Source organism: Choloepus didactylus, chromosome 18 (genome assembly GCF_015220235.1).
Source record: "Choloepus didactylus isolate mChoDid1 chromosome 18, mChoDid1.pri, whole genome shotgun sequence".
NCBI lineage: Eukaryota > Metazoa > Chordata > Mammalia > Pilosa > Megalonychidae > Choloepus > Choloepus didactylus.
Genome location: NC_051324.1, coordinates 33,665,777 through 33,685,364, shown reverse-complemented (window position 1 = coordinate 33,685,364; position 19,588 = coordinate 33,665,777). Strand labels below are relative to the sequence as shown.

Here is a 19,588-nt window from a genome sequence, read left to right as displayed (position 1 = left end):
ACTTTGAAGTGGAAATTCAGGTTGTAATTAGATTACCACTTCATTACAGTTTGTGTTAGTAGTGTCTTTTTTATCACTTTAAACAATCCGTGACATATACTTTATGCATGTGGTTATTCTTAAAAACCTTGCCTTTGATATTTAATAGCTTTGTAGTAATTTTTCTTATGCCTTGTGTGTAAATTTTGGGGGAAAATTAAAAATATTATTAAAATAAATAAAAATTATTATTTATGACCTTCAACATTTGCTAGACATTTTATAAATAATCTGGCTTTATTCCTTCAATAACAGCTGTCAAGCCCAAGAAGGCTTTTGCAGCTGAAGGACTAAAGAAAGCACGGGACATGTTCTGAGACATGAGCTTTTATTTTGGGGGCTTACCTATAGGATGGGAGGTCAGCTACTCTGAATGGCTGCGGGTTCAGAGCTTGGTGTGTAAGGTACTTCGCAAAAGCAGGGGGTGCCAGGGAATGGTTTATAAGGGTTAGGACAAAGACACTCAAATGCGTATGAGAGGAACAGGGGTCTTGTGACATAGGGAGGGATCAATTGTAGTCAACAGGGAAGAGGGGAGGATTATAAATTATCTTGTAGATCGAGGAGTTTCAGGAGGGAGGCAAGCTATAGATTACATTTAGCACCAGAGGCCTGATTTTACAAGGAGAGTAGGTCAAGCCTTAACTGTCCTAGGTCAAGCAAGCTGCGGTATGCAGTCTTTGAGGCACTTGGGGAAGGCCCTGGGCCTGGGGCTCCCACAACAGCTTTTTATTATACTAATATTTATTATATGAATATTCATCTTAGTCCCTGTATTTCATTAATAATTATTTATGAAGTGGTTAATTTTTCACTCAAACATCCTTCTCTGTCTGACACTTCTCTTACAGTGATAATTTTTTTTGTATCTTATGAAGTATTGGATTTATAAGTTGTTGTGGCAAATCAACTTGAAAGAGATGCAGGGTTTCATAAATTCCGTGAATATTTTTTTTTTTTGGTGGTTCACCCTGTTCCAGTTTGCTAATGCTGCTGTTACGCAAAATATCAGAAATGGATTGACTTTTATAAAGGGGGTTTATTTGGTTACAAATTTACAGTCCTAAGGTCTCAAAAGTGTCAAAACTAAGGCTTCAACAAGAAAATACGTTCACTGAAGAAAAGCTGATGACATCCAGAACACCTCTGTCAGCTGGGAAGGCACATGGCTGGCATCTGCTTGCTGTTCCTTTGCTCCCAGGTTGCATTTCAAAATGGAGTTCTCTGAAATGTCTCTGGTTTCACTTAACTCCTTTCTGTCAGCTCCTGTGCATCCTTGTTTGTTCTCCCAGGGTATTTCTCTTTTAAGTGCCGGGGGTCCTCTCTCTTAGCTTCTCCTGGGAAAACTCTTTAAAAGCCCATTAAAACATTTAATGGACTTTTTAAGAATCCATTAAAACGAATATTTTATTTTAATGGTCTCTTCTTTGCAGGGACAGTAGTACAAGCAAAAATACCTTTTAAATGTAAAAGGAAAATCCTTTGTGTGTATGAACAGAGTTTGCATTTAAAATTAAAATATTTGGAAATTTAGTGGGTATTAAATAGGTTTTGAGTAAGTGAGTACCAGATGTTTTCATAGTGTATACACTGTGGGTCTTTTGGTGTGCTAGAGCTATTCTTTGCACTTCACCAACATACAGCATGGCTCATTTTGCATGTGCATGTTTTGTGTCTGTTATTACCTAGAGATAATTTTTAGGTACATAGGTTAGTGACATCAGGTTCTTTGGGATAAAAATACATTTTTTGCCTTTATAATTTTTATTTCTTTTTCTTTTTCAACTCTCAGCCATCAAGATAGGTTATGCTTTTAAAACAACAAGCACCCCCCCCCCCCCCCCAAATAGTTTGAAGCAACATAAGGTTATTTCTCACTCATAAATTTCTGTTGCTGGAGTAGGGTGACACTCCATGATAACTCCTTTATGTGCTGGTTCGGTTTACAGGCAGTGTCAATTCTTATGGCACTTCCATATTAGAAAATTTAGTCAATTCTCTGGATCCAACTACCAATTCACAGGAAATATAGAGGGCAGAAGATACAGTCATCTAAATGAAGGTTTTGGGAACTCTGCAGGGCAAACATCTTGGTTTCTTCAGCAAATAAATTGTAAGGTAGATGAGGGGAAGGGAGGAAGAGAACCTGCAGATTAAGAGAGACTTAAGAGACTTAACCAATTATAATATATTTTAGATCCTGATTTAAAGAGTAAAAAAAAAAGAATAAATTGTTTTTCCAAAGCAAATTGGAAAAAGATGAGGTAACAATTGGGGAAATTTGAATACTGACTAGATATTTGATGATACTAAGGAATTTTTGTCACATTTCTTTAGTGGGGTGATTGTATTATGGTTATGTTTTAAAAGTGAGTATCTTGTAGAGATACATATAAAATTAAGAATAAATGTTATGGGTTTTTGAAGCAGTTCCTGAAGTGACAGCTGGAAAAACCTGGGCCGCCTCCGGAACAGAAATCCAGGTGTGGAGATTGATCCTGCAGGGGAAAGGGCTTCATCATGGCAGATGACCTATATCAATTCCTGTGGAAAAAATTACCAAGTTTTGAAGGGCCCCATGCTATTGTTGTATCAGATAGAGATGGAGTACCTGTTACTAAATTGGTCAATGATAATGTCCCAGAGTATAAAAGAACTGGTTTCTTAACTACTTTTGCCCTTGCAACAGACCAAGGTAGCAAACTTGGTCTTTCAAAAAACAAAAGTATTATCTGGTACTGTAACAGCTACCAGGTGATTCAATTCAATCATTTACCTTTGGTGGTGAGTTTCATAGCCAGCAGCGGTGCCAACACCGAACTAATTGTCAGCCTAGAAAAGGAACTTGCTCCATTATTTGAAGAACTGAGACAAGTTGTCGAAGTTTCTTAATCTGACAGTGGATTCAATATGTACCTTATCTTCATTATACCAGATATAGTATCAATCCAGCAATCTTAACACCACAATAATACTTGTATCCATATACTCATGAAAGAGCCCCTTTTCCATCTTATACTAAGAAAGAGCATATAGATATAATTTCTGGACAGATTATTGTATTTCCTTGTGTAGATTCTTTTCTTATTTAGTGAGATCTGAGGACACTTGAGAAATGGTTCAGTCTATCTCAGCTCCCATGTAGTTAGTTCAGTCACCAAATATGAATAAGATTCTCTTCAGTGGATCAGAATCAAAGTGGTACATTGGTCTACTTGAACCATTACATGCTCCCTGTTGTCTAATAATACTCCCAGCCCTTTAGAGTGAAGCAGACCCTTTTAATATGGATAATAATGAGGACATATTTTTCTTCATATTTAGTTTTATTTGAATGTAAAGAAGATAAAATGACTTAGCAGAAGAAATAAAATCAGTACAATTACAAACTTCCCTATGTATATATTATTTCACAGTATAAATGAATATTATTAACTATTTGAGTCTTCTCAGAGGGTGCTGCTCTTTAACTAAAATGCAAATTATATCTAATGGGTTTTTCCCCCATTCTGCTAACTATAACCAAACATTGTTTTAATATTTGTGTGTTCTTTATAAAATTTAGATGTGATTTGTTATTGAACTCTGTTTCCAATATTGGTATGTATGTAAACATGATAATACAACCATTTTTTTCATATGTGAGTATAAGTAAGATAGTATTTTTAAGAGTAAAAAAAAATAAATAAATCTTACAGCACTTTAAGTAAAATAGCACAGAGTAAAAGTATGTTATTGCCTAGACATTCACAAAAAATCAGTTCTTCATTACTAAATTTATGTTTGCCAATTTTGACCTGAGAAATTTGGAGAATTTGATTTGGTAGAAATAACATCCACAGAAATAGCACAGAAGATTTTTGATATGGGCAAAACTAAGGAAGCACTCATCATTAAAAATTTAAATGGAGAAATATTGGTCCTCATGAAAACCATATAAAACTATGTAAAATGAAAATGAAAATTGGAATACATTATGGCTCTGTAGGCTAGTTAAATAAGTATAATAGATTTACTCAGGAAAAATATTTTCTGAATGAAAAGTCATAAGCTCATCAATGCTGAATTAATTCTGATTAATAGAGTGTATTCAAGCTCTGGCATCTGCCGCCTGCCATGAGAACAGCATGGCCCACACAGGGGCTGCTCTTCAGCTTGGGTTCTAGAATGAGAAGACATGTGGAGCAGAGCCTCAACCTTCATGTAATGGAATGAAATTAAGGCTCAAAAAGTTAGATGATTTGCCCACAACCAAACATCTGGTAAATTAGTCAAGACTGGCTTCAAATCCAGGTCTCTGTGACTTCACACACCATGATATGAAACAGTATGTATCACTTCCTACTTCATACAAATAGTGAATTACATTTTACACCATACCCTGTGGAAGGAGAAGGATCAGGACCACACTGGAGTCCCTGAAACCTGACACCACACCTTTTCTAAGCTCTGAAGACCTACACACGTCTGCCTTTTTTTGAGCTTTTAATTATATAGCAAGAGGTATTATATAATCTATGTAATATAATATAGATTATATTATAGTATAGGTCTTTCTCTTTGAAAGTACAGGCTAATTTCCCTCTCTTCTGAATTAAGCACATTATTTACTGGGATGATATCATCATCTGAAAGGATGTTAGTGAGATCATTACCATAGGCATTGTTTTTATATGTTAGTATAACAGTGTGTCAAGTCTCAGTCTGGATATTCATATCTACCAAATGTTTAAGAAAACATCCTAGAAGTTTTCTTTGTTTTTGTTCTTAATTTTTTAATAGCTGAAATTATTACAGTGATATAAACAAAGATCTTACAAGTTTATAATAGTTAACGTTTATTAAATATAGATTAAAAAGTTACATCAAAATATTCTTGTTCTCCTTTGTACATCTCTTCTCTTTTTTCAACACTAAAAACAAACTTGCTGAGCAATAATGAGTATGACAGTTAATACTGCCTAAATATTAAAGCACTGACCCTTGGAAGGTGACCACTGATTTAAAATAGCTTTTCTGGGGGAGGTGGTGGTGGTGGTGGATATTACGCATTAGATGTATTAGATGTATGATGATTTCTGGAATTTTGATGAATGGTGGAAAATATGTCCATCTTATAATTCAGGAAATATGACAGTTTTCCTGGGCTTCCTTTTCTCATCTTTCATATTAGTTTTTAAATTAGGTCTTTATAGATGGTACTGCTCTTCTATTCTGGGAGTGGTAGTGAGGTGCCACTGTATTCCATTATCCAATTAAATTTATTCCAAACAAAATCTGCTATTTTCCACAAATAGTTGCAAAACTGAAAGTCATGCTGTGCTGGTTTGAAGCTGTTATGTACCCCAGTAAAGGCCATGTTCTTTTAATTCATCCCTGTAGGTATAGACCTGTTGTGGGTAAGTGCTTTTGGTTAGATTCTTTTGATTGAGATGTAACCCATCTCATTCAAGATGGGTCTTAATCCTTTTACTGGAGTCCTTTATGAGAGGATAAGAGACAGAAACACCCAGAAAAGCTGAGAGGAAAGCCCCCACAGGACTGAGAGAACCACTGAGGCCAGGAGCTGAAAGCAACGAAACCCAGGAGATAAGGACCAGCAGACACCGGCCGTGTGCCTTGCTATCTGACATAGGAACCCTGGATGCTAGTGGCCTTTCTTCCTATTGGTGCCCTAATTTGGACATTTTCATGGCCTTAGAGCTGTAAATTTGTAAACTAATAAATCCCCATTGTAAAAACCAACCCATTGCTGGTGTATTGCATTCTGGCCCCTTTAGCAAACGTGAAACACATGCCTTACCCAAAATTTCTTGGTTAATTTTACCCTTACTTCTTTATTCTCTTTGTATTAAAGCCAGTGAAATGGTCAAAAATGAAGGGGCAGAGAACCCAAGATGGTGGCTAGGTAAGACGGCAAAAAAACACCTCCGTGAAAAATACTAGCTAAAAGCCAGAAAGTGACCCAGAACACCAATTCCAGCGATGCACCAGCCAGACAATGTATGCTAAATCCACAGGGAGCATGCATTTGGTGAAACCGGGCGTCTGCATTCTGAAATGAGTGAGTGAGCCGGCTGAAAGTCTGGTGGCTGCTCTGCAGTGTGGGGAAACCGTGGGTTGGCATTTGGAGATGGACTAATTCTTTTTAAAAACAAACAAACAAACAAAAAACCTGGGACTGACTGTGGATGCAATGGTGAGAACCACGTAGTGAAGCACGGCAGGAGTGGGCTCTCCCAACGCCTCAGTGTCTGGCGTGGAGGATAGCCCTACCCACACCTGTTGCTGATTGTCTCGGGGCCAGGAGGGCAGAGGGGAGCCAAAAGGAGAAAGAAACCGTACCCCTTGAAACCACCTCCCTGGCGGGGTGGGGACGCTGCCACCCGGGGCCAGACCCAGAGCCCAGAGCCACGCCAAGAAACCCAGTGTGATGGGGAGTGATTCCCGCAGCACTGCTCACATGCCACAATATCGGCCGTGGGCAGTGGCCTTTAGGGCACCCACAGCTGATTGTTCCGGAGCTGGGAAGGCGGAGCTGTGTGAAGAGGAAGAAATTAACATGCCCCATTCAACCATCTTTACAGCAGGCTGGGAACGCCCCTGCATGGCCCGGTGGCCCAGGGCTTCCCTGGAGGCTGGTGCACACTTGTGACGTGGCATAGCCTTCCCTCGGCAGGGGTCCTGGAAGAGCACGGCTGAGAAGGGGGACCCGCTCGGAAATCCCAGGGACCATACGCCAGTGCCAGGGACTTGTGGGTCAGGGGCAGAGATGATCTGTGGCGGGACTGAGGTGAAGGCTTGGACTCTTGCAGCAGCCTGAAATCTCTGGGAACACCTAGGAGGTTTGATTATTAAAGCTGCCCTGCCTCCCTAATCTCTCAGACACACGCCCCTCATTCAGGACAGACAGCACCAACAACACATCCAAACTTGGTGCACCAGTTGAACCCCACAAGAATCAGACCCCCACACACCACAAAGACAAAGCTGGGGAGAACTGACTTGAGGGGAATAGGTGACTTGTGGACGCCATCTGCTGGTTAGTTAGAGAAAGTGTACGCCACCAAGCTGTAGCTCTGACAAATTAGAGATTGGTATTTTATAGACCCTGAAAGAACCGTATCAAGTAAAGCAAATGCCAAGAGGTCAAAAACAACAGAAAATCTTAAAGCATACGATAAAACCAGATGATATGGAGAACCCAAACCCAAACACCCAAATCAAAACATCAGAAGAGACACAGTACTTGGTGCAGTTAATCAGAGAACTAAAGTCAAGCAATGAGATCATGGCACAGGATATAACGGACACGAAGAAGAGCATGGCACAGGATATAAAAGACATAAAGAAGACCCTAGAAGAGCATAAAGAAGAAATTGCAAGAGTAAATAAAAAAATAGAAGGTCTTATGGAAATAAAAGAAACTGTTGACCAAATTAAAAAGACATTGGATACTCATAATACAAGATTAGAGGAAGCTGAACAACGACTCAGTGTCCTCAAGGACCATTGAACAGAAAATGAAAGAACAAAAGAAAGAATGGGGAAAAAATTGAAAAAATTGAAATGGATCTCAGGGATGAGATAGATAAAATAAAATGTTCAAATATAAGACCCATTGGTGTCCCAGAAGGGGAAGAGAAATGCAAAGGTCTAGGAAGAGTATTTAAAGAAATTGTTGGGGGAAACTTCCCAAACCTTCCACACAATATAAATACACAAAGCATAAATGCCCAGCAAACTCTTAATAGAATAAATCCAAATAAACCCACTCCAAGACATATTCTGATCGGACTGTCAAATACTGAAGAGAAGGAGCAAGTTCTGAAAGCAGCAAGAGAAAAGCAATACACCACATACAAAGGAAACAGCATAATACTAAGTAGTGACTACTCAGTGGCTACCATGGAGGTGAGAAGGCAGTGGCATGACATATTTAAAATTCTGAGAGAGAAAAATTTCCAACCAAGAATACTTTATCCAGCAAAGCTCTCCTTCAAATTCGAGGGAGAGCTTAAATTTTTCACAGACAAACAAATGCTGAGAGATTTTGCCAATAAAAGACCTGCCCTATTTCAGATACTGAAGGGAGCGCTACCGACAGAGAAACAAAGAAAGGAGAAAGAGATATAGAGAATTTTAACAGGCATATATAGAACCTTACATCCCAAATCACCAGGACACACATTTTTCTCTAGTGATCACGGATCTTTCTCCAGAATAGACCATATGCTGGGACATAAAACAAGCCTCAATAAATTTAAAAAAAAAAATGGAATTTATTCAAAGCACATTCTTTGACCACAGTGGAATACAAATAGAAGTCAGTAACCATCAGAGACTTAGAAAATTCACAAACACCTGGGGGGTAAAATTTAGGGGGAGATGAAAACATTCCCGGATAATCAAAGCTGAGGGACTTCATTACCACTAGATCAGTCCTATAAGAAATGCTAAAGGGAATTGAGCAGGCTGAAAGGAAGGGACACTAAACAATTGACTGAAACCACTTGAAGAAATAAAGGTTTCCAGTAAAGATCACATGGTAAATATAAATATCAATACTACTGTACTTTTGATTTGTAACTCCACTGTTTACTTCCTATAGGATCTAAAATACATAAACTGTAATGATAAATCAGTGGTTTTGGACTCATGTAAAATATGTAATTTTTGACAAGAACTACATAAAGGTGGGGGAATGGAGGAGTATAGGAACATAGTTTATGTGTCCTATTGAAGTTAAGTTGGTATCAAAGAAAAACAAGATTGTTATAGACTTAAGAGGTTGAATTTAAGCCCCACGGTAAACACAAAGAGAGTACCAGAGAATATGACCATAGAGATGAAAAGTGGAGTATGGGTTATGAGAAGTAGGGGAAGGGGCAATGGGGAGTTAAGAAATGAGTGTAGGGTTTCTGTTTGGGGTGAAGGGAAATTTCTAGTAATGGATGGTGGGAAGGTGATAGTATTGCAACATTCTAAATGTGATTAATCCCACTAATGGAATGCTAGGGAGGGGGTGGAATGGGAAGATTTAGGTTGTATATGTTTCCACAAGTGGAGAAAAAAAGAAGATAAGACAATCTAAATAGACAATGACAATTAAATGCCAAGGATGATGCTAGATGGGATCTGAGGAGGCTCAAAGGGACACAAGAAAAAAAAAAAAAAAGGAAATATAGAATGTAAGCCTTGGATCAATGTTGAATTTCTTGAACTTCTTAGCTGCACTTAATGGGAATGCATAGAAGAATGTTCTTGTTCATGGGAACTATATATGTGAATTATATTGTTTGTTAAAGGATGTGTGCAGCCTGTTGTCATACGTTCAGAAGACAGAGCAGTAGATGATGGATGATAGGGAGGGAGGGAGGGAAAGAAAGAAATGGTGGTGTGACAGGATATTAAAGTTGGTGGATCAGCGTATCGGGAGAGGGGTCGGGGTATGCTGGATTTCTGTGTATGGGGTTTGTATTGTTTTGGCCACTGCTCCTGTAAGTTTGAATTTATTTCAAAATAAAATAAAAAAAAAAAAAGTGAAGGGGCTGGATTATCAAGTTATGTTGAGGGAAGAGGGTGCCAAATATTCAACATTTGTAAATTGTTGAGTTTGTTTTGAAATTTACTAGTTTAATCTTCAACAGAATTGGGATACATTTTGCTGGTCATTTCTTTCGTATAATATTAGAGGCAATAAATTAGATTGAATATATATAGTTAAATTGTAACAGGTAGTTATGAATGCAGTTTCAGAAACCTGTCTTTGCCTAGGTTTGGATCCTGACCCCTCCACTTCATTGATGTATGACTTAATCTCTTAAATTACTTAATCTTTTTAGGCTCTTATCCCCTCAGCCATCATGGAGTTACCCTAAGGCTTAATAGTGGTAAAGCACTTATGGCAGTTATATGCCACATAATGAGCATTTGAATGTTAGACATTTTTATTATTACAAAAAATTAAGAATTTATTGAGGTTAAATACTGTAGTGTTGTGTTAGTTTTCTAAGGCTGCTGTAAGAAAAGTACCCTAAACTAAGTGGCTTAAAACAACAGGAATTGGCTCATGTTCTGGAGAGCATTAGTCTGCAATCTATGAAGGAGAATCCTTCCTTGCCCCTTCTGGTTTTAGGTGGAAATTCGTGGCATTCCTTGGCTTGTAGATGGATTGCACCAATCTCTGTCTTCACTTGGTCTTCTCCCTTGTGTTTGTTCTTGTCCTGTTATAAAGACCCCAGTCATATTGGATTAGGGTCCACCCTAAATTTAGTATGACTTCATCTTAATTTAACTATATCTGCAAAGACTGTATTTCCAAATAAGGTCACATTCAGTGGTACTGGGGGTTTGGAGTTCAACATGTCTCTTTTGGGGATGCAGTTCAATCCAGAAGTGCTTAAAGAAACTAATTTCTTGCTGACTGGCAATATGAATACTGAGACCAGTAAATTATTTTAATAACACAGGATAAGAAATCGAAACTCCTTTCTCCATACTAGGACTTGTTAACTGGTTGACCAGGTAGGATAAGGATAGGTGACAGTTATACATGAATGTGCCACGTGTTGTTTGAACTACTTTATGGATATTTGTTCATTTAATCCTCATCATACTACACCTGTCCTGCCTTTTTTTGGTATAATGCCTTCCAAAAACCAGAGATTCTGCTTTACCTTATTTAAATAGTATAAGCTGGTATTTGCAAAATGTGAAATCCATTTATAAGAAAGACGATTTTTAAAAAAATGAAGATCTTTTCTTCCTGTAAGTTCCTTTTAGTTAACCATGTTGAAAAGTAAAATTTGACTACTTTTTGGAGAAACTATTTGGTCACCTTACAAAAAATATGAAATTCATTTAGAAGAATTTCAGAATCTTGAGCTCAGTTTTTCTTAAGTGTTGTGGAAATTTTTATTAGAGAACTGAGTTAGGTTCCTAGTATTTGTCTAATGTTGGCTAGGTATACCAACTGATAACATAAACAAACAAAATACACATCTAGTTCATCTATAAATACAGTTTATTTTTATTACTGCTTTTTTTAAACTATTTAAAGCCTTTTTCATATTTGATAAGTTTTCTGTATTTGAAACATTTATTCTTGTAGATAGAAATAAAGATGATTGAATTCCATTTATGAGGCAATGAGAGCTGACTGAATTAAAAATTCTTTCTTATAATTTATGTAAAATCACCCTTTTAAAGTAGACAGTTATAACACATACATAGTTATGAAACCACCACCACAATCAAGATATAGAACAGTTTCATCATCTACAAAAATTCCCCCTTTCTCTTTGTAGTTAAACCTTCCACATCTACTTTCTGCTTCTATAGTTTTGCCTTTTCCAGAATGTATTACAAATGAATCATACTGCATTAAACCTCTCTTTAAAAAAAAAAAATGGTGGTAAAATACACAAAACATATGCAATTTTGGCCATTTAAAGTGTACAATCCAGTGGTATTAAGTGCATTCACAACCTTGTGTAGCCATCACTACTATCTAGTTCCAGAACTTTTTGATCACCCCAAACAGAAACCTCCAAGTATATATAGCCTTTTGAATCTGGCATCTTTTACTTAACATAATGCATTTGTGACTCATCCATTTTGTCATACTTACTCTTTTTTTTAGCTGAGTAGTATTCCATTGTATGTATATACCATAGTTGTTTTTTCATTCACCAGAAGGATATTAATGAAAAGAGCTGCTATAAATACTCATTTTCATGTCAGCGTAAGTTTTTCTTTGATTTGGGTAAATATCTAGGAGTAGAATTTCTGGGTTATAAATATAGTAAATATACTTAATTTTATAAGAAATAACTGAATTGTTTTCCAAATGGGCTGTTTCCATTCTCACCAGCAATATGTGAAAGTTGCAGTGGCTCTGCATCCTTGCCAAAACTTGTCATTGGCAGTCTTTTTTAAAGCTGTTCTAGTAATTGTGATGTGGTATCTCACTGTGGTTTTAATTTGTATTTCTCTAATGACTGATGATGTTGAAAATCTTCATGTGCTCATTTCCATATATCTCCTTTGGTAGAGTGTCTGTGCCAATCTTTTGCCCATTTTGAAATTGGGTTATTCGTTATCTTACTGAATTTCGAGAGTCCTGGATACAAGTCCTTTTCCAAATGTGTATTTTCCAAATATATTCTCCAAGTTCTTTCATTTCCTTAACAGTATTTTTTTTTTTTTTCTTTAGCTTTGTAATCCCCTCCTTTGGTCTTTTTTTTTTTTTTTAATCTTCATTTTATTGAGATATATTCACATACCATGCAGTCATACAAAACAAATCATACATTCGATTGTTCACAGTACCATTACATAGTTGTACATTCATCACCTAAATCAATCCCTGACACCTTCATTAGCACACACACAAAAATAATAATAGTAATAATTAGAGTGAAAAAGAGCAATTGAAGTAAAAAAGAACACTGGGTACCTTTGTCTGTTTGTTTGTTTCCTTCCCCTATTTTTCTATTCATCCATCCATAAACCAGACAAAGTGGAGTGTGGTCCTTATGGTTTTCCCAATCCCATTGTCACCCCTCATAAGCTATATTTTTATACAATTGTCTTTGAGATTCATGGGTTCTGGGTTGTAGTTTGATAGTTTCAGGTATCTACCACCAGCTACCCCAATTCTTTAGAACCTGAAAAGGGTTGTCTAAATTGTGCGTGAGAGTGCCCACCAGAGTGACCTCTCGGCTCCTTTTGGAATCTCTCTGCTACTGAAGCTTATTTCATTTCCTTTCACATCCCACTTTTCGTCAAGAAGATGTTCTCCGTCCCATGATGCTGGGTCTACATTCCTCCGTAGGAGTCATATTCCACGTTGCCAGGGAGATTCACTCCCCTGGGTGTCTGATCCCACGTAGAGGGGAGGGCAGTGATTTCACCTTTCAAGTTTGCTTAGGTAGAGAGAGAGGGCCACATATGAGCAACAAAGAGGCATTTGGGAGGAGGCTCTTAGTCACAATTATAGGGAGGCCTAGCCTCTCCTTTGCAGCAACTGTCTTCCCAAGGGTAAAACCTACGGTAGAGGGCTCAACCCATCAAACCACCAGTTCCCTATGTCTGTGGTCATGTTAGCAACCATTGAGGTGGGGTAGGCCAATACCCCTGCATTCTCCACAGGCTCCTCAAGGGGGCACTACATCTTTTTTTCCTTGCTGGTTTTTTTTTTTTTTTTTTAACTTTTTTTCCTTTTTAAATCAACTGTATGGAAAAAAAAATTAAAAAAAAATTAAAAAAAAATTAAAAAAAAAAAAAGAAAAACATACAATAAAAAAACATTTCAAAGAGACCATAACAAGGGAGTAAGAAAAAGACAACTAACCTAAGATAACTGCTTAACTTCCAACCTGTTCCTACTTTACCCCAAGAAAGTTGCATAATATAGCAACATTTCTGTGAACTTGCTCCTACTATATCCATCAGAAATTAACAGACCATAGTCATTCCTGGGCATCCCCAGAACGTTAAATAGCATATCTGTTCTTCTTGGATTACTGTTCCCCCTTCCTTAATTGCTCTCTATTGCTAGTTCCCCTACATTCTACATTATAAACCATTTGTTTTACATTTTTCAAAGTTCACATTAGTGGTAGCATATAATATTTCTCTTTCTGTGCCTGGCTTATTTTGCTCAGCATTATGTCTTCAGGGTTCATCCATGTTGTCATATGTTTCACGAGGTCGTTCCTTCTTACTGCCGCGTAGTATTCCATCGTGTGTATATACCACATTTTATGTATCCACTCATCTGTTGAAGGACATTTGGGTTGTTTCCATCTCTTGGCAATTGTGAATAATGCTGCTATGAACATTGGCGTGCAGATATCTGTTCGTGTCACTGCTTTCCGATCTTCCGGGTATATACCGAGAAGTGCAATCGCTGGATCGAATGGTAACTCTATTTCTAGTTTTCTAAGGAAGTCCCAGACTGACTTCCAGAGTGGCTGAACCATTATACAGTCCCACCAACAATGAATAAGAGTTCCAATTTCTCCACATCCCCTCCAGCATCTGTAGTTTCCTGTTTGTTTAAAGATAGCCACTCTAATAGGTGTTAGATGGTATCTCATTATGGTCTTAATTTGCATCTCTCTAATAGCTAGTGAAGCTGAACATTTTTTCATGTGTTTCTTGGCCATTTGTATTTCCTCTTCAGAGAACTGTCTTTTCATATCTTTTGCCCATTTTATAATTGGGCTGTCTGTACTATTGTCATTGAGTTGTAGGATTTCTTTATATATGCAAGATATCAGGCTTTTGTCAGATACATGGTTTACAAAAATTTTTTCCCATTGAGTTGGCTGCCTCTTTAACTTTTTGAGAAATTCCTTTGAGGTGCAGAAACTTCTAAGCTTGAGGAGTTCCCATGTATCTATTTTTTCTTTTGTTGCTTGTGCTTTGGGTGTAAAGTCTGGGAAGTGGCCGCCTAATACAAGGTTTTGAAGATATTTTTCTACATTATCTTCTTGGAGTTTTATGGTACTTTCTTTTTTTTTTTTTTTTTTTCCCCTTGTTTTTTTTTTTTCTTTTTTTTTTTTTTTTTTTTTTTTTTTTTTTTTTAACTTTCCCTTCTTTTTTCAAATCACCTGTATGAAAAAAAAAGTTAAAAAGAAAACAAACATACAATAAAAGAGCATTTCAAAGAGACCATAGCAAGGGAGTAAGAAAAAGACAACTAACCTAAGATAACTGCTTAACTTCCAACATGTTCCTACTTTACCCCAAGAAAGTTACATAATATAGCAACATTTCAGTGAACTTGTTCCTAATACAACCATCAGAAATTAACAGACCATAGTCATTTCTGGGCATCCCCAGAACGTTAAATACCTTATCTGTTCTTCCTGGATTATTGTTCCCCCTTCCTTAATTGCTCTCTACTGCTAGTTCCCCTACATTCTACATTATAAACCATTTGTTTTACATTTTTCAAAGTTCACATTAGTGGTAGCATATAATATTTCTCTTTTTGTGCCTGGCTTATTTCGCTCAGCATTATGTCTTCAAGGTTCATCCATGTTGTCATATGTTTCACCAGATCGTTCCTTCTTACTGCCGCGTAGTATTCCATCGTGTGTATATACCACATTTTATTTATCCACTCATCTGTTGAAGGACATTTGGGTTGTTTCCATCTCTTGGCAATTGTGAATAATGCTGCTATGAACATTGGCGTGCAGATATCTGTTCGTGTCACTGCTTTCCGATCTTCCGGGTATATACCGAGGAGTGCAATCGCTGGATCGAATGGTAGCTCTATATCTAGTTTTCTAAGGAACTGCCAGACTGACTTCCAGAGTGGCTGAACCATTATACAGTCCCACCAACAATGAATAAGAGTTCCAATTTCTCCACATCCCCTCCAGCATTTGTAGTTTCCTGTTTGTTTAATGGCAGCCATTCTAACCGGTGTTAGATGGTATCTCATTGTGGTCTTAATTTGCATCTCTCTAATAGCTAGTGAAGCTGAACATTTTTTCATGTGTTTCTTGGTCATTTGTATTTCCTCTTCAGAGAACTGTCTTTTCATATCTTTTGCCCATTTTATAATTGGGCTGTCTGTACTATTGTCATTGAGTTGTAGGATTTCTTTGTATATGCAAGATATCAGTCTTTTGTCAGATACATGGTTTCCAAAAATTTTTTCCCATTGAGTTGGCTGCCTCTTTACCTTTTTGAGAAATTCCTTTGAGGTGCAGAAACTTCTAAGCTTGAGGAGTTCCCATTTATCTATTTTCTCTTTTGTTGCTTGTGCTTTGGGTGTAAAGTCTAGGAAGTGGCCTCCTAATACAAGGTCTTGAAGATGTTTTCCTACATTATCTTCTAGGAGTTTTATGGTACTTTCTTTTATATTGAGATCTTTGGTCCATTTTGAGTTAACTTTTGTGTAGGGGGTGAGGTAGGGGTCCTCTTTCATTCTTTTGGATATGGATATCCAACTCTCCCAGCCCCATTTGTTGAAAAGACCATTATGGCTCAGTTCGGTGACTTTGGGGGCCTTATCAAAGATCAGTCGGCCATAGATCTGAGGGTCTATCTCTGAATTCTCAATTCGATTCCATTGATCTATATGTCTATCTTTGTGCCAGTACCATGCTGTCTTGGCAACTGTGGCTTTATAATAAGCTTCAAAGTCAGGGAGTGTAAGTCCTCCCACTTCGTTTTTCTTTTTTAGAGTGTCTTTAGCAATTCGAGGCATCTTCCCTTTCCAAATAAATTTGATAACTAGCTTTTCCAAGTCTGCAAAGTAGGTTGTTGGAATTTTGATTGGGATTGCATTGAATCTGTAGATGAGTTTGGGTAGAATTGACATCTTAATGACATTTAGCCTTCCTATCCATGAACATGGAATATTTTTCCATCTTTTAAGGTCCCCTTCTATTTCTTTTAGTAGAGTTATGTAGTTTTCTTTGTATAGGTCTTTTACATCTTTGGTTAAGTTGATTCCTAGGTACTTGATTTTTTTAGTTGCTATTGAAAATGGTATCTTTTTCTTGAGTGTCTCTTCAGTTTGTTCATTTCTAGCATATAGAAACATTACTGACTTATGTGCATTAATCTTGTATCCCGCTACTTTGCTAAATTTGTTTATTAGCTCTAGTAGCTGTATCGTTGATTTCTCAGGGTTTTCTAGATATAAGATCATATCATCTGCAAACAATGACAGTTTTACTTCTTCTTTTCCAATTTGGATGCCTTTTATTTCTTTGTCTTGCCGGATTGCCCTGGCTAGCACTTCCAGCACAATGTTGAATAACAGTGGTGACAGCGGGCATCCTTGTCTTGTTCCTGATCTTAGAGGGAAGGCTTTCAGTCTCTCACCATTGAGTACTATGCTGGCTGTGGGTTTTTCATATATGCTCTTTATCATGTTGAGGAAGTTTCCTTCAATTCCTACCTTTTGAAGTGTTTTTATCAAAAAGGGATGTTGGATTTTGTCAAATGCTTTTTCAGCATCTATTGAGATGATCAATTGATTTTTCCCTTTCGAGTTTTTAATGTGTTGTAATACATTGATTGTTTTTCTGATGTTGAACCATCCTTGCATGCCTGGAATGAACCCCACTTGGTCATGGTGTATGATTTTTTTAATGTGTCTTTGGATTCGATTTGCAAGTATTTTGTTGAGGATTTTTGCATCTATATTCATTAGGGAGATTGGCCGGTAGTTTTCCTTTTTTGTAGCATCTTTGCCTGGTTTTGGTATTAGATTGATGTTAGCTTCATAAAATGAGTTAGGTAGTGTTCCATTTTTTTCAATGTTTTGAAAGAGTTTGAGTAAGATTGGTGTCAGTTCTTTCTGGAAAGTTTGGTAGAATTCCCCTGTGAAGCCATCTGGCCCTGGGCATTTATTTGTGGGAAGATTTTTGATGACTGATTGGATCTCTTTGCTTGTGATGGGTTGGTTGAGGTCTTCTGTTTCTTCTCTGGTCAGTCTAGGTTGTTCATATGTTTCCAGGAAATTGTCCATTTCTTCTACATTATCCAGTTTGTTGCCATACAGTTGTTCATAATATCCTCTTATAATTTTTTTAATTTCTTCAGGATCTGCAGTTATGTCACCTTTTTCATTCATTATTTTGTTTATATGGGTCTTCTCTCTTTTTGATTTTGTCAGTCTAGCTAGGGGCTTGTCAATCTTGTTGATCTTCTCAAAGAACCAACTTTTGGTGATATTTATCCTTTCTATTGTTTTTTGTTCTCTATGTCATTTATTTCTGCTTTAATCCTTGTTATTTCTTTTCTTCTACTTGGTTTAGGATTGGTTTGCTGTTCATTTTCTAGCTTCTTCAGTTGATCCATTAGTTCTTTGATTTTGGCTCTTTCTTCCTTTTTAATATATGCGTTTAGTGCTATAAATTTCCCCCTTAGCACTGCTTTTGCTGCATCCCATAGGTTTTGGTATGTTGTGTTCTCATTTTCATTCGTCTCTATATATTTAGCAATTTCTCTTGCTATTTCTTCTTTAACCCACTGATTGTTTAGGAGTGTGTTGTTTAACCTCCAGGTATTTGTGAATTTTCTAAGTCTCTGATGGTTATTGACTTCTAATTGTATTCCGTTGTGGTCAGAGAATGTGCTTTGAATAATTTCAATCTTTTTAAATTTATTGAGGCTTGTTTTATGTCCCAGCATATGATCTATTCTGGAGAAAGTTCCGTGAGCACTAGAAAAGTATGTGTATCCTGTTGATTTGGGATGTAATGTCCTGTAGATGTCTGTTAAATCTAATTCATTTATCAGATTGTTTAGGTTTTCAATTTCCTTATTGGTCTTCTGTCTGGTTGATCTATCTATAGGAGAGAGTGATGTGTTGAAGTCTCCCACAATTATTGTGGAAACATCAATTGCTTCCTTTAGTTTTGCCAATGTTTCTCTCATGTATTTTGTGGCACCTTGATTGGGTGCATAGACATTTACGATTGTTATTTCTTCTTGCTGAATTGCCCCTTTTATTAGTATGTAGTGGCCTTCTTTGTCTCTCAAAACATCCCTGCATTTGAAGTCTATTTTATCTGAGATTAATATTGCTACACCTGCTTTCTTTTGGCTGTAGCTTGCATGAAATATTTTTTTCCATCCTTTCACTTTCAATTTCTTTGTGTCCCTGTGTCTAAGATGAGTCTCTTGTATGCAACATATTGATGGTTCATTTTTTTTGATCCATTCTGCGAATCTATATCTTTTAATTGGGGAGTTTAATCCATTTACATTCAACGTTAAAACCGTGAAGGCATTTCTTGAATCGGCCATCTTATCCTTTGGATTATGTTTGCCATATTTTTCCCTCTCTCTATTAATATCCTTTATTGTACCCATACCGAATCTCTTTAGTACTGAACCTTTCTCCAAGTCTCTCTGTCCTGTCTTTGTTTCTCTGTCTGTAGGGCTCCCTTTAGTATCTCCAGTAGGGCAGGTCTCTTGTTAGCAAATTCTCTCAGCATTTCTTTGTCTGTGAAAAATTTAAGCTCTCCCTCAAATTTGAAGGAGAGCTTTGCTGGATAAAGTATTCTTGGCTGGAAATTCCTCTCTCTCAGAATTTTAAATATATCGTGCCATTGCCTTCTCGCCTCCATGGTGGCTGCTGAGTAGTCACTACTTAGTCTTATGCTGTTTCCTTTGTATGTGGTGAATTGCTTTTCTCTTGCTGCTTTCAGAACTTGCTCCTTCTCTTCTATGTTTGACAGTGTGATCAGTATATGTCTCGGAGTGGGTTTTTTTGGATTTATTCTATTTGGAGTTCGCTGAGCATTTATGATTTGTGTATTTATGTTGTTTAGAAGATTTGGGAAGTTTTCCCCAACAATTTCTTTGAATACTCTTCCTAGACCTTTACCCTTTTCTTCCCCTTCTGGGACACCAATGAGTCTTATATTCGGACGCTTCATATTATCTATCATATCCCTGAGGTCCATTTCGAGTTTTTCAATTTTTTTCCCCATTCTTTCTTTTATGCTTTCATTTTCCATTCTGTCATCTTCCAGGTCACTGATTCGTTGTTCAACTTCCTCTA

At 37.1% G+C, this 19,588-nt stretch overlaps 2 protein-coding genes across 6 annotated transcripts in view; both read left to right on the top strand.

Moving 5' to 3' along the window:
* USP32 (ubiquitin specific peptidase 32) overlaps positions 1 to 19,588 on the top strand; it is a 333,441-nt gene that overhangs the window by 105,067 nt on the left and 208,786 nt on the right. The gene's annotated exons all lie outside the window — the stretch shown is intronic.
* LOC119514083 (ragulator complex protein LAMTOR3-like) lies at positions 2,135 to 3,036 on the top strand. The gene has a single exon (XM_037809647.1). It carries the CDS (start codon positions 2,560 to 2,562, stop codon positions 2,929 to 2,931), a length of 372 nt encoding a protein of 123 aa, XP_037665575.1. The 5' UTR covers positions 2,135 to 2,559; the 3' UTR covers positions 2,932 to 3,036.